A 15,569-nucleotide genomic window follows, 5' to 3' on the forward strand; every position below is an offset into this window, starting at 1 on the left:
GAAGTATTCTCCCCACCGACTCACAACATCCTGAGTCGAGGTCAGCAGCGCCCCATCCCCACTATACACAGTGTTGGTGGTGCACTGCTTTCCTCTCCTGAGACGCCAGATGTTGGACCAGAATTTCCTCGAAGCCGTCCGGAAGTCTTTCTCCATGGCCTCACCGAACCATACCAGAGTTTTTGCTTCAGCGACCACCAAAGCTGCATTCCGCTTGGCCAGCTGCCTCAGGAGTCCCACCGGCCAAAAAAGACTGATAGGACTCCTCCTTCAGCTTGATGGCATCCCTCACCGTTGGTGTCCCCCAACAGGTTCGGGGATCGCCGCCACGACAGGCACAGACCACCTTACGGCCACAGCTCCGGTCGGCCACCTCAGCAATGGAGGCACGGAATGTGGTCCACTCTGACTCTATGTCCCCCGCCTCCCCCGGAACATGAGCAAAGTTCTGCCAGAGGTGGGAGTTGAAACTCCTTCTGACAGGGTATTCTGTCAGACGTTCCCAGCAGACCCTCACAATACGATTGGGCGTGCCACGTCGGACCGGCATCTTCCCCCACCATCGGAGCCGCCCCTCTCTTCACCCAAATGTCCAAGACCACAAAGTCAATCATCGAACTGCGACCTAGGGTGTCCTGGTGCCAAGTGCACGTGTGGACACCCTTATCCTTGAACATGGTGTTCGTTATGGACAATCCGTGATGAGCACAGAAGTCCAATAACAGAACACCGCTGGGGTTATGATCGGGGGGACCGTTCCTCCCAATCACGCCATTCCAGGTCTCACTGTCATTGCCCACGTGAGCATTGAGGTCCCCCAGCAGAACGATGGAGTCCCCAGCGGGAGCGCTCTCCAGCACCCCCTCCAAGGACTCCAAAAAGGGTGGGTACTCTGAACTGCTGTTTGGTGCATAGGCACAAACAACAGTCAGGGCCCGTCCCCCCACCCTCTTGTCTACCGGGGTGAACTCCAACGTACAGCCGCCAAGCCGGGGGGGCAATAAGTATACCCACACCTGCTCGGCGGCTCTCACCGTGGGCAACTCCAGAGTGGAAGAGAGTCCAACCCCTCTCGAGAGGACTGGTACGGATCGGTGCAGCGTCTGCAGTGATGCAGACTTTGTATCGGTCCTTTGTGGTAAAGAAGTAGCTAAGCCGAAAGGCGAAGCACTCAATTTACCGGTCAATCTACATTCCTACCTTCACCTATGAAGTTTCCTCCGCTGGGTTTCCGGGCTCTCCCTTAGAGATAGGGTGAGAAGCTTGGTCATCCGGGAGGATCTCAGTAGAGTGGCTGCTCCTCCACATCGAGAGGAGCCAGATGAGGTGGCTGGGGCATCTGATTCAGATGCCTCCCGGACACCTCCCTGGTGAGGTGTTGCGGGCATGTCCCATCGGGAGGAGACCCCGGGGACGACCCAGGACACGCTGGAGAGACTACGTCCTTCGGCTGGCCTGGGAATGCCTCGGGATCCCCCCGGAAGAGCTGAATGAAGTGGCTGGGGAGAGGGAAGTCTGGGCGTCCCTGCTAAAGCTACTGCCCCCACGACCCGACCTCGGATAAGCGGTAGAAAATGGATGGATGGATGGACTGAAGTAAACGCTAAAAACCATAAGTGCAACCAACCGTTGACCTCGTAAGCTGTCTCAATGTTGGCATAGACGTATTTTATTGTTTCACTCAATTGACTTGAGACTTGATTTCACTGAAGCTCTGCACGGTGTAGGCTGCAGATCGGAGCGCGTCAGACGCTACACATCGTGAAAGCCTCCTTTGCACAATATAATCTAATTCCAAGTGTTGCACTGAGGCCACTGGTCATTAATTTAAAAAAAGTTAAGACACACTACAGGTGCTGGTCATATAATTAGAATATCATGAAAAGGTTGATTTATTTCAGTAATTCCATTGAAAAAGTGAAAATTGTATCATGTATACATTCATTTTACAGACTGACATATTTCAAATGTTTATTTCTTTTAATGTTGATGATAACTGACAACTCATGAAAAACTCAAATGCAGTATCTCAGAAAATGAGAATATTACTTAAGACCGATACCAAAAAAAATATTTCTAGAAATGTTGGCCAACGGAAAGTATGAACATAAAAAGTATGAGCATAGGACAGCGCCTAAAGCTTAGTTGGGGCTCCTTTTGCCTGAATTCCTGCAGCAATGCGGCATGGCACGGAGTCGATCAGTCTGTGGCACTGCTCAGGTGTTATGAGAGCCCAGGTTGCTCTGATAGTGGCCTTCAGCTCTTCTGCATTGTTGGATCTGGCATATTGCATCGTCTTCTTCACATTAGCCCATGTTGAGGTCAGGTGAGCTTGCTGGCCAATCAAGAACAGGGAATCTATGGTCCCTATTCCAGGTACTGGTAGGTTTGGCAGTGTGTGCAGGTGTTAATTTCCTCTTGGAAAAATAAATCTGCATCTCCATAAAGTTTCATAAACTTCCTGGTAGATGACCGCGTTGAACTTGGACCTAAGGAAACACAGTGGACCAACAGCAGCACATGTCATGGCACCCCAAACCATCACTGACTATGGAAACTTTACACTCGACCTCAAGCAACGTGGATTCTCTGCATCTCCTCTCTTCCGCCAGACTCTGGTACCTTGATTTCTAACGGACATGCAAAATTTAGTTTAATCAGCGAGCATAACTTTGGACCACTCAGTAGCAGTCCAGTCCTTTTTGTCTTGAGCCCAGGCGAGAAGCTTCTGATGCTCTCTCTTGTTCAAGAATAGCTTGACACAAGGAATGTGACAGCTGAAACCTATGTCTTGCATACATCTGTGCGTGGTGGTTCTTGAAGCACTGACTCCAGCTGCAGTCCCCTCTTTGTGAATCTCCCCCACATTTTTGAATGGGTTTTGTTTCACAATCCTCTCCAGGGTGCGGTTATCTCTACTGCTTGTACACTTTTTTTCTACCACATCTTTTCCTTCCCTTCACGTCTCTATTAATGTGCTTGGACAGAGAGCTCTATGAACAGCCAGGCTCTTTAGCAATGACTTTATGTCTTGCCCTCCTTGTGCAAGGTGTAAATGGTCATCTTTTGGACAACTGTCAGGTCAGCAGTCTTCCCCATGATTGTGTAGCCTACAGAACTAAACAGAGACAATTAAAAGGCCTTTGCTGTATTGTTCGCCGCCGCCGTTCGGCACAAGCACGTCTTCGTGCGCATTTTTCTTCGTTGGTTTTCGCCGCTTCTTTGTTGATTTTTGCCTCATCTTTGTTGGTTTTCACCACTTTTTCCTTCAGGGCTGGCGGACGAGGCATTGAAACTGGGAACCGAAACTTTTTAAATTTGAACAATTCCGGGACAACCTGAAAGTTAGTCCTGGTTCCAATCGGTTCTCGATTCTCAATGCCCAACCCTAGTTACAATAATCGACATGCCGCTCGCTACTTTCATCTTATCAATAATTGCGCGTGCGAGATCAATTTTAGACCTTCGTTTTCGACTTCCGCATCAGGCGCCGTTTCTCCAATCCACTGTGATTGTGACAGCCGTGCGCGACTCGCATTTACATTATAGACTAGGAAAAACAGCTTTAACATGCAGCGTTGTTTTGTCATTGCCCAAACCTGGATACTTCAGCCCACTCCTCATTTGATCAAACACCTTGCGGTAAGATGCAGATGTTTTTGCTGTTGTTTTGGCTGTGCATATGGCAACATCAGCACTATTTTATGGTCACAAGTAACTGTGAAACATGCATCTTCTGGGGTACGTTCTGTTCACACACACACACACTAAGGTTGGCCAGCAAACAGCGTCTTCATTCAGAAATTTTAGTGGAAAAAGCAAATGTTTCTGTAAGGCCCTATGCATGCATTGTTGTTTTTTTCCCCACCTAAAAATTTAAATGGTGGTATGAATGTGTGGACTCGCATTGAACATGAGTTTGAATGTGATCTGTTACTTCTGAACACAGCCACATGCCAGTTATAAGAGTGCATCCTTGTGCAACAAGATTTATTTGATCTGAACTTTATATAACCAGGTAAAAGACCAGTTAAATTAGAAAACCTCTTTTGCAATAGTGACCTCTCCAAGAAGGCAGCAAGTTCAAAGTCAAGTCCAAGTCAGTCAAGTTTATTTCAGTTGTTTATTTTCATCTCCCCTCTCAAAAAGATACAATAATAAATTAGTTGAGTTGTACAAATACTAGGCCACAGTAATGGTGGAATTTCTTTTTTTTTTTTTTTTTTTTTTTTAAATGATTTATCTTGGTCAAAATCTTTTCCAACACAAAAACCTGGAATTTGAACAGGGGTGTGTATACTTTTGATATGCACTGCAGCCTTGTTCCTGTTTTTGTAATTTCCCTGGGCCTACAGTATTATGCTGTTTAACAAGTAGAAACAATATAGTATAAGACCATTTCTTTGAGCTGAATTTGCCTTAATTTATTCAAAAAATTATTATAGAAAGGTTTTATTTATGTTTTAGATTTAGTGATATTGTTCAGCAATATCTCGATTTGCACATTATTTTATTTCGTTATTTTTATTTGCTGTTCATCCTCTGATTTAAAAAAAAAAAATCTGAAATTTCTCAATAGTTACTCAGTACTTGAGTAGTTTTTTCACTGAGTACTTTATGCTTAATTATTTGGTGGACTACTTTTTACTTTTACTTGAGTCATAATATTCTAAAGTAACAGTACTCCAACTTGAGTACAATTTTTGGCTACTCTACCCACCTCTGGCAATAATTCGTAACTATGCGAACTTCCTGGGTATGCCCTCATTTGCACTCTATTTCTAAAGATGTTTAGAATTTACAGGGTGTGACGTGTGACAATGCTCTGACACCGAGAGAGCCTGCGAGATTTCCCAGACGGAATTTTGGCAGCTACACTTCAAAATCAGATTAGGAACCGAGACTTAATTTACTTAACATCTATTGTTTTTTTCTCTTATTACGGGGGTTGATTATTATTGATTACTCTTTTCCAATCCCTGTTGACACCAAGATACCCATCGTGGAGCCACTCGAAGATTTCATCGACTGATCTTTTGATCGCTTCATCATGCAAACCAGTGGAGCCCACCATGACGACCGCAGCAATCTGCTGAATATAGGAAAGGCTAATTCGCCCACTAGCACTGAAGATTTACAACTTTCCTCTACTGACACCCATATTCAAGTCCTCTCCTCCACTGACATGAAGCTATCACTTCACCAGGAGATTAAGGAGCTCAAAACCAACTTGGTGTTTACGCACCAACAAGTCCAAGAGCTAAAAGAAGACTGCTGAGCTACAGTCACCAATGAAAGCGATGACAACAGAGGTAGAAATTCTCAAGAAAGAAGAAAAAAAAAAAAAGAAGCAATGCTGGACTTACAGTCAAGAAGCATGCGCGATAACCTATTTTTTCCCGACATTTCCGAGAGTACACCTGATAATCCAGAGGCTCAATTAAAAAACTTTCATGTCAACAGTGCTGAAAATCCCGAAGGATACACACGCTAACATCACCTTCCACCGAGTACACAGGCTAGGAGGACCGCGAGCAGGGATTCAGGATGGAATGGGAAGATTTTCTAGGTGTGAATGATTCCACAACTATATCCCCATCCTTGCTTTGAGAAACAGGGGAAGCTGTAATGAGGCAAAAATCATTTCACTCTTCCTGCAAGAAAAAACAAGAACAAAAATTTTAAAATGAATTGGAGATGAAAATCAAACAACTCACAGAGGAATACGCAATTAATTCGACAAACCTACTTCGGAACCAACTTTATAATGCTAAATAACAACTCGATTGCATATGATCAAAAAGTTCCTACAACAAAAGCTTAGATACACTAATTTCAAGTACAATAATGAATCAGGAAAATTTTCTCACAAACCAACTTTCACATAACAGAGAAAAAACACATTTGCCCAAGATTCAAATGGAAAATTTACTCAATCACCACAGGATATTAATGATATATTTTACAACTACTACAGTAGCTTACAGACCCTTTCCAAAAAATGAGAATTATGAAAAGGTTTATTTATTTTCATAATTCCATTCAAAAAGTTAAACGTTCATAGATTATACATTCAGTGTCCAGAATTTAAACAATTTCAATTTTTTAATAAACATAATTTGGGCTTCCAGGTCATATAACTCACGAAATCAGGAATTTAAAAAATTAGAATTTTTCAGGCCATAAATGCTTTAAACAGAGTGTCACACACTAATCAGCCACTAAACGTAAAGCACCTGCACTGGTTTCCCCAGGTGTCATTGCTTCAGTTTTGTTCAATTGTCTCAGTTGGGTTCAATATGGGGAAGACTGCAGACTTGAGAACTGGCCAGTAGACCATCATTGATACCCTCCATAGGATAGGTAAGCGACAAAAGTTTACAGCTAAGGAGGCTGGCTGTTCACAGAGGGCTGTGTCGAAGCATATCAATGGCAAGTCTAGTTGAAAGGACAACATGTGGCAGGAGAAGATGCACCAGCAAAAGAGATGACCGTGGGCTTCAGCGGATTATCAAACAGAAGATTCAAGAAACTAGCAGAGATCCAGAAAGAGTGGAATGAGGCAGGACTCACAGCTTCAAAAACCATATTTTGATTGATTTAATGTAACCCTAATTTCTTTTTTTTCCTACAAAAACTGAGAATAAATGGTGATTTCTTCACAGTATTCAAATTTAAGTCCTGATTTCATGAGTTTTATGAGCTGGAAGCCCAAATTATATAAACATAAACAAATAAGTGGCGTCCCTCTGGATGGGTCCCCTGCTGGACTGGCTCGCTGACACTGCTCCCCCACCCGGGCGGGCTCACCCTTCCTCGATGTGCCGGCTCAGCAACTCTGTACACCAGTTGACTAAGATGCATGTGATATGGTGTTCATTCACTAATACGTTCACTAGAAACACAATAGACTAATTACTTGTGCTGGGATCCCTCATAACAAAACAGGTTATACTAACATATCAACTCACAGGTTCTTACAGGTATTTTGACACTAAAAAAAGAATCCCACCGCACCACTCAACAGTAGCACTGCCTTGCTCATTTTCCCACATCCTGTCTTGCCCTTTTCTGTCCTCTTGGTTAGTTATTGCATGTCCTGACCAGGTGTGTCTCCCAAATCTACAAATGACTGTTGTAATGTTACTTGTGTTCAAATATCTAGACTGTCTCACTATTGTTCCGCTGTGGTTTTCAACCCTAGTCCCCTTGTCCACTCTGTGCCTATCTGTGACCTAAACCCCTTTTCTGTCTGGCTGAATTTTCAATAAACATCAGAATAATTACAAAATTAAAAAATATGCAGAGGGAATATTTCAAACACCCCTGTTGCACAGCAAAACTGTTCTAGCACAAAGGCATACAGATCCACCATTCTGCAAGGCCATGCAGCTGAACAGCTGAACAGCTGACTAGCTCCGGCTCAAGCCGCTAGTTAGCTATTACTGATCGCATGCTAAAGCATTGTGACTAAATTTCCCCATCATCTTGGGTCGTTTTCGAAACAATAAACATGGGCTTTCATAATAAGCACCGCTGTGTGCTTTTTGTGGGCTGATAAGCTTCCGTTATGCTCTGCGCCGCGCACAGCGCACCCTGGCGTCACCTCTTGCCTAGGCAACCGAACAACGCCCGAGAGCTTGCCTCAATTCATGATAGTGAGAAAGAACCTTTTTAAATTTAAAGCCTCCGATTTCGCACTTTTTCAAAACGTCGACGCTTGTTAAAGCTTTATGCCTGGTATTTTTAACCAGTTTTGGAATTTACAACGTGAGACTAACGAGTTTCACCGCTGGAAAGCGTCGTCACTGCTACACAGCAACTGCTATTTCAAACAACAGTTTGTAAACGTGCACAACACCACCTTCTGTCGAATTAAACTGACAACCACTTACAGTAACCACAGTTAATTAACAGATTTATTTTACAAAGTGGAGTTTATTCATTAATTGCTTGTCTGTTTTAATCACTCTGGGTTTTCATGTTTCTTCGAAAAAAAAAGGAAAACTTGATTGGATTTTACTTTTTCCGAAAAACATTTTTTTTACTTTTGGAATATTTTTTTAAATTATTATTTACTTTCATTATTAATTTTTCTTTTCTCCCCGCCACCCCTTGGATTTTTTTTAAATAATTTTTTGGGGGGAATTTGTTTTTTGTTTTGACAAAAAAAAAAAAATTGGGGGGGAATATTTCTCTTTAAATCGCTTGTTTTTGATGCCTCTTCACTTGGCCTAAAAGACACACCAGTACTAGCCATACAAGCAATGAATTAATTCACAAGTCTAATCATAACTACATTTGACTTTTACCCAAAGTTAAATAAAACTTGTGAATCAGCTGAAGGCCTAAATCGCTTCACCAATTGAATTGACTCGCAGTGATAACCATCAAACACCGTCAAATCAAGTTGCTTAACTAAATAACTAACAATTTATTTACCCAAACAAAATAAATTAATCGGTTAAATTAGTTTCAAATTTAGTCAACAAGCTGATTCGTCCACTTCACCAAGTGCCCTTCGCAACTATTTTACATCACCAATTAAATTGGTCAACATGTCTCCAATTGAAACCGTACCCCTACTCATCGGCCAAGACCTGCTCTGCCGGTTCGAGCCACTAATCGATTACAAATATCTTCAGCTGTGGGCGCAGGTGGAACAGGCATTACCACCACCAACTCGGGAACTGTCCTCAGTCCGGTGCCTGGGGTGGGACCACTCTGAGGATGGCGACCTGTCAGGCAGCACTCCAAGTAACGACACCACCATTGACGACGCCACCTCGCAATCGCTGAACCAACTTCGAGAACTTGACACGTTACTCTGGCATCTTGTCCAACCACCGCACGAAGAGTGCTACGGCCCCAATGTTACTGGTGGAATTAATTTGCACGACTGCCCAACAGATGACGTCATCCTGGCCTTGTTGGGCTGACAAATTGGCAATCTCTCAGGCACTGTTTGATATCCTACGACTTAAGCATCCTGACCTTCAATTAACGCCGAAAACCTTTCGCTTTCCCGTTAACACCGTGCCACCATCAGCCGTCACTGCAGTGGGCGTATGCGCCCTAAACCTGCAATGGAACCATTGCTCGTTAACTCACTGCTTCCTTGTAGTCCCCAATTTGCCGCATAAAACTTATGTTGGTGCAGATGTACTTGTCCGACTGACCATTCAAGTTGACACTATTAACAATGTTTTCTGGTTGCACGCTAACGGCGGCTCCGCCAACCATTAAACCTTAAGTCGGGACAAACCATCCCCGAAGATGAAGTTATAGTAAAAGCGTCAACTATCAACTTCCCTATTCGACTGGCTAACCAAGCTGTAACCGGTCCACATGCGTTCTTTCAGCCTTCGCCGGAGTTTAATGACCTGGGTTTGTCGCTGCATGCCACACCCTTCCTAGACGCTTCCCGAACAACCGTGCTGCTGATACACAACCACACACGGAACGACATTCACATCCCCAGATCCACTAGGCTCGGCTGATCTGCTCCGACTTCCACGACTTCATTCTCACGGTTCCTGTGATTGGTCACCTTCCACGAGACCTCTTCCCATTACCTAGCTCTGGTGGCGTACAACTCACTGTTCCTTCGCAACACATTGCTCTCGTTCCAGTGGGACCTGAGGGTGATGACATCAGCAGAGTGGACCTGGCTACAGACCAACACCTGGTGATGCATGCCAAAACCTCTGGAAAGTCTAGAACTCAAAGTTTCTAAAGTGTAGCCACCTTCCGATACGAGATTGATTAAAAAGATGTAATTTAAAATTACGATAACCCGGAAGTGACGCAGACACCGCTTCCAACTCATCGTTTCCTTCTAAATTAAGCACAATTCTTATTTCGTCCATAATCGCTACACCTATATTGTCCTGTCCTTCCTTCACAGGGTGTAGCACTGCTGCCATATACAACACTATATCTAATGTGTCACTGTACTAGTCATATAATGATTTACTTTCCCCATCTTTATTCTAGCTAATGTCCTGTCTTTTGTTGTCTTCGATTCCATATATTTTTTTATTATCTTTTCACAGTTTCTCCCCATTGGTTTTTGTGTCACTCCCCTTTAAAACTTTGTTCTGTCAGACTGAAATAAAAAAATATATATCCAGAGTACAAAGAACCACAGTGACAACTTAAAAATTCCACTGCGGCACAGTAACACTGTTCCGGCATGAAAGGGATACAGACCCTCCTTTCGGTTTGATTTAACAGCCGAACAGGAGGGGGTAAAAGAGTGCGTGTGAATATTTTAAAAGAGACTTGCTCGCTCCCATTCACTTCAATGTACCCAGAGTGGCACGTACCGTGAAAATTTTGGCCGCAAGCTTTGGTTTTTGCATCCACAGGTAGATTACAAATTATATTATATACTACATTCAATATAGTTAAGTATTATTGTAAAACAATATTTTATATTTTATGTACTGTATTTATATGGCTTGGGGACAGCACTGCGGCAATTTTGTCTCTCGCTAGTTTAAAACCCGGGAATGTATTTTTAGCATGTGTAAAAGCTTATGTGCATTTTAATTGACTCGTTGCCACATAAAATTTTGAACTGCAGAAAAACAGTTGCCAAACCCCGCATACTTGCGCGACAGTTCAGTCGGGTCACATCGCTCAGTGTGCGGTGTGCCTTTAACGTCACCATTTCCAGTACAAGCAAAACTAGTCTTCTCAATATGGCAGAAAGAGAAGAAATAGCCTTCATGAGCCAAGTGCGTTTTGTTGTTAATAAATTATACTAAAATGTTCAGTCAATCAAATCAATCAAATATGGTCTGGAGTAGGTCAGTCAAGTTCATCCATACTAGAGGGTGATATTTTTCAGGAATCCCACAGGGTCTCGTGGGAGTGAACTTCACTATCAATCACGTGATTGGGCAGGAGGAGGAGCGAAGGTCATCGGGAGTGAGAGGGAATTGTAAAGTCACCGATAATTCGCAAGAGTGAAAAACATGATGCAGTTGTATTTTATTACAACTTTAATCAAATCAAGATTTGAACATTTCCCCTGAGCATCAAACTAAACAGTGCTCACTCAGGATTGGGAGCGATTTCCGTGGGAGTGAGATTTTTTTTAGACTCACTCGGGATTTGGAGGGAGTGGGATCAAACTCTGTGGGAGTGGGAGGGAGCAGGAGTCAACATCCACTCCCATGTCAGCCTGTAATCCACACCAGACTTATTCATGTCTTCATGGGACTTGCTTTGTGCACTGGTGCACACTGCACAGTCATGCTGAAACAGACAGGGGTCAGCCCCAAACTACTCCCACAAAGTCATCTTCAGAGTTCCTTTCAATGGAAATCAAAGACCAATACATTGTGCAATTTCAGGGCCATTCCTTGCCATTTTTTATTTGAGATAAATAAACAAAGCAAACAAACAAACAAATTAATAAATAAGAGGCAGTAAGTAGGATCGATTTCTGGCGAGGTTTGAACTCTGCCAAGGCTGCCCTTTGTCTTTATGGACAGAATTTTTCTGTGCAACTGGGAAGTTGGTGGGTCCAGTTTAATGGCCTTGGTATTGCATCTTTTCTTTTTGCATACGAAGTGCTTCTGTTGGCTTCAGCAGGTCGTGTTCTTATACTCTCATGGAAGTGGTTTGCAATCAGATACAAATCTAAGACCATGGTCCTCAGCTTGAGAAGGGTGATGTTCCCTCTTCAGGTCTGGGATGAGATCCTATCTCTAAGTGTCTTAGGATACTCACAGAAGCGCTGGACAAAGTACACAGGGAGAAGGAAGTCTGGGCCTCTGCTTTGGCTACTGTCCCCCAATCTGACACCGGTTAAGCAGAAGAACGCAGATAGACAAAGAGGGGGGGGAAAAAAATAAAAAATAAAAAAAACTCCCAAAGCTGGACATGCATGCTTTTCTTTGGCCAGCCATTATCATGTACTGGTACAGTACAACCTCAAAATTTAAACACCCCTAGGGTCATACAAATTAAGTTGGACAACCAATATTTTCAGGAAAATTGACAAACTTTGGACATCGAACCATCGTGTGTGACATCAGCAAGTCTCACAGGTATTTTCTTCAATAACGTGTCAAAATTAATGGTGAGTACACAGAATATTTTTAATGCATTAATAATATACAGGCGGCACGTTGGACGAGCGTGGGGAGTTTGCATGTTCTCCCCGTGCCTCCGTGGGTTTTCTCGGGGCACTCCGGTTTCCTCCCACATCTCAAAAACATGCATTAATTGTAGACTCTAAATTCCCCGTAGGTGTGAATCTTAGTGCGGATGGTTGTTTGTTTGTATGTGCCCTGCGATTGGCTGGCAACCAGTTCAGGGTGTACCCCGCCTCCTGCCCGATGACAACTGGGATAGGTTCCAGCACGCCCGCGACCCTAGTGAGGAGAAGCGGCTCAGAAAATGGATGGATGGATGGATGGATACTAATATACAGTGACTTACTTGTTTTAACACTTGTATGACAATTAAGATTGTTTAGAACTGTGATGCAAGTCAACTCGCCTTCAGCAAATTTCCCTCACTTCATTAAACTCTAAATCTCCATCACACATGTAGTACAAGTTTGACTCTATTACATCCATCCATTTTCTACACCGCTTATCCTCATTGCTGGAGCCTATCCCAGCGAACTTCAGGCGAGAGGCGGGGTTATACCCTGTCCGATGCCAGCCAATCACAGGCCACGTATAGACAAAGACAACCACTCAGACTCACTTTGATGCCTAATGACAATTTAGAGTTTTCAATTTACCCAAGAAGCTTGTTTTCAGATTGTGGAAGGAAAACGGAGTAGACTACCAGGAGAAAAGCACATGTGGAATATGCAAATTCCACACAGGAAGGCTGGAGCCCTGAGTCAAGACCACACCCTCTGAAATGCGAGGCAGATGTCCAAACCAGTCAACCATTGTACCACGACTCTAGAACAGATTACTTTGATTCCATTACTACTATGGGAAAATTGGACCGATAAGATTCAACTTTGAGGTCCCAGTTATTCAAACATGGTAAAGTTTCTCCCAAAAAACCGCAACAGCTGTTTTACACACAAAACAATGTGTTTTGGTTGTGTTAAAGGGACAATTATGAATCCAATGTATCCTACCACAACAGTGTCATACCATTCGACTTTATGATGCGAGGCTTGTTGAAACACTGACAAAATATATTGACGATAACAAAAACTCAAGAAACAGAAGATGATTGAACCGACGACTGGCTTTGCTGAATAATTAGGGTAGCAATGGCCAAGAAGTAGTTGTAGCTCCAAAGCCACTTTAGACTAACAGCAGTAATCCTTCTAAACCCAACTACAATCCGTAATCAGTGGCAGCTAACGCTGGGCGCCAAGACTCCTAAAACTAAAGCAGACTGAAGTTTTTAATGACAGACAATAACACAAACTACTTGTCAGATATTCATTATAAAACCTCTTCATGGGTAATGCAAACTAGTATCTACTACCTCCTGTACAAAGTCTGTTGTGTGACAATGGATTACCTTAGATATTTTGTTTTTACTTTGGGAAAATTAGGGATGTTCTCCACCACTTTTTTTTCCAGACCAATATCAGTACCAGTATTCACTCATTAGTTACTCACCAATACCAATAATGAGTGCCAATCATACTACTAGTACTTTTGATACATGCAATTTCAATTTTCAAAACGACAGATAATTGTGAACAAACTGACGCATGTGTCAAACCGTCGCAGTGTAGCTCCAACTACTGGCGATGAAGACTTACTCTGTATTTACGTACCGCATGTAGCAGACAACAACAAATAATTAAATTAAGTCTGGGCTCAGTAAAACGCAAGTTTGGTACATTTTGTCTTCAGTAGTCATCTACACGTGAGAACTAAGTGTTCCAGTCCTGTCACATCTTTTTAGGCCTGCTAACTGCTAACCAAGCTACGTGACAAATTGGTTCACAGGGTCAGCTTCAGATCTTTCCATGAACTTAGATGTCGCCATTGTAGATTTTTGGGAGCTTGTTGCTGAAGATTGAGAAAGTCTGTGAAAAGCTCGAAGAAATGACAGCTGTGAAAATATATAGAACTACTATAGCTACAAATGTCTCACTGTTTTGCAGTACAGCAAGACGGTTCACATGTCACCAGTCAAAACACTTCTTGACGCTAAATCGCGGATTAATTTCCTCCACGTTAGACAGATTGTGCTGTTTGGCAGCCTGATGAGCTATTCTGTTTTATGCCATCCAGCCAATCGTGTAAATCCATCTTACCTGCTCATCAAATCTAGTAATCACGGCCTGGACCCATTCCACTGGTTTGTGAGCCGCCATGGCCGGGCGGAGAGACACCGCAGTGCTTGGGTTGCTAAATCACAGGTATGGGGCCGGCTCGGTCAACATCAACACTGCGTGGAAACCATCCCTGAATCGATGGGAGCGGACCAAAGGGGCGAGTATTTGGGGATTTCTGTGGAATTCACCATGCCACCGCCATTAAAAGACCACCGGAAGTCTTCTTCAGAGGAATTGATAGGTGTTGGAGAACAGGATCAAGCTAGCTTACAATAAAAAAATAAAATACTACATCCATGCATCGTCTTCAAAATAATACATTCGCCCAACTGTCTATATTAGAATCTCTCACGAAGTAATTTGTGATAAAACAATATTTTAATTGCGATTAGAAGTTTCAGAAAAGATAAGATACAGGTGGGCCCTACCAGTTCCGGTAGATGGCATTGTGTTGTAGAAAGATTTTATCCTCGCAAATATGTATTTTGTCATCAGTACAGTCGTGAGTCAAGTACAAAATAAATATATATGAATAAATTGTTTTACAAAACAAAGCAAAGTAAGTTTATATTCGTTTCAGTACATTTCTAATGACTGAAAAAAAAATGAATTGCACAGTAAGGTGTTTTATTTTGAAGTAGAATTTCGTGACCTCCACGAAAAACACCGCTGTAACGGCAACTTGCCTGAAGCGCATGCGTCAATTACGTGGAGGCCTTGCACAATGTTCCAAGTGAGAAAAACACAGTTCTAAGTTTGAAAAAAAATTAAGAAACAAAAATATTGCAAAGAAGAAATAAAAACATGTACTATGCATCAGTATTAATTACGGCACCTGACTCATAATTAAATAAACTAAGCTGAAATGTGTTGATGACCGTCTTAAAACATTTAATAAAAAACACACAGGCAACTATGAACGACCTGCCATTGAGATCATTCCAACAATGAGAATATTAAACAAAAACAAAACCAGATATTAGGTATATTATGCTATCAAAACATGTTCCAATAGTTTTGCTAATACTGTCAACCTACAAAACATAATACATTATCACATAATAATAACTGAAAAAAATAAATCTTACCTCTTTACCTTTATGTTTTTTCACATGAGACAGAGGGTTGTGCTTTTTAGACGGGCAAAGGACATAACACATTCACCCTGAATCATTCTTGGAGCAGACAACATCAAAAAATAAGGCACTGGATGGTTCCCCATCCAGTGCCTTATTTTTTGATCTTCCTTCTCCAAATCAGTTGTATCGTCAATTTAATGCTTGAT

The 15,569-nt window shown here is 42.5% G+C and overlaps 1 protein-coding gene across 12 annotated transcripts in view; it reads right to left on the reverse strand.

Annotated features, from left to right (window-relative positions):
• LOC133482727 (neurofibromin) overlaps positions 1 to 14,539 on the reverse strand; it is a 158,772-nt gene extending 144,233 nt beyond the window's left edge. For 9 of the 12 annotated variants that reach the window (XM_061783160.1, XM_061783166.1, XM_061783158.1 and 6 more), the window contains exon 1: positions 14,264 to 14,537. In XM_061783160.1, coding sequence (XP_061639144.1) covers positions 14,264 to 14,323 — 60 coding nt within the window. In that variant the 5' untranslated portion in view covers positions 14,324 to 14,537. Of the gene's footprint in view, positions 1 to 11,742; positions 11,811 to 14,263 lie in introns of all 12 variants that reach the window. The other 3 variants (XR_009789894.1, XR_009789895.1, XM_061783164.1) reach the window with 2 other exon arrangements.
• Between the last annotated feature and the right edge of the window lie 1,030 nt (positions 14,540 to 15,569).

The sequence above is a fragment of the Phyllopteryx taeniolatus genome, chromosome 8, assembly GCF_024500385.1.
Source record: "Phyllopteryx taeniolatus isolate TA_2022b chromosome 8, UOR_Ptae_1.2, whole genome shotgun sequence".
NCBI lineage: Eukaryota > Metazoa > Chordata > Actinopteri > Syngnathiformes > Syngnathidae > Phyllopteryx > Phyllopteryx taeniolatus.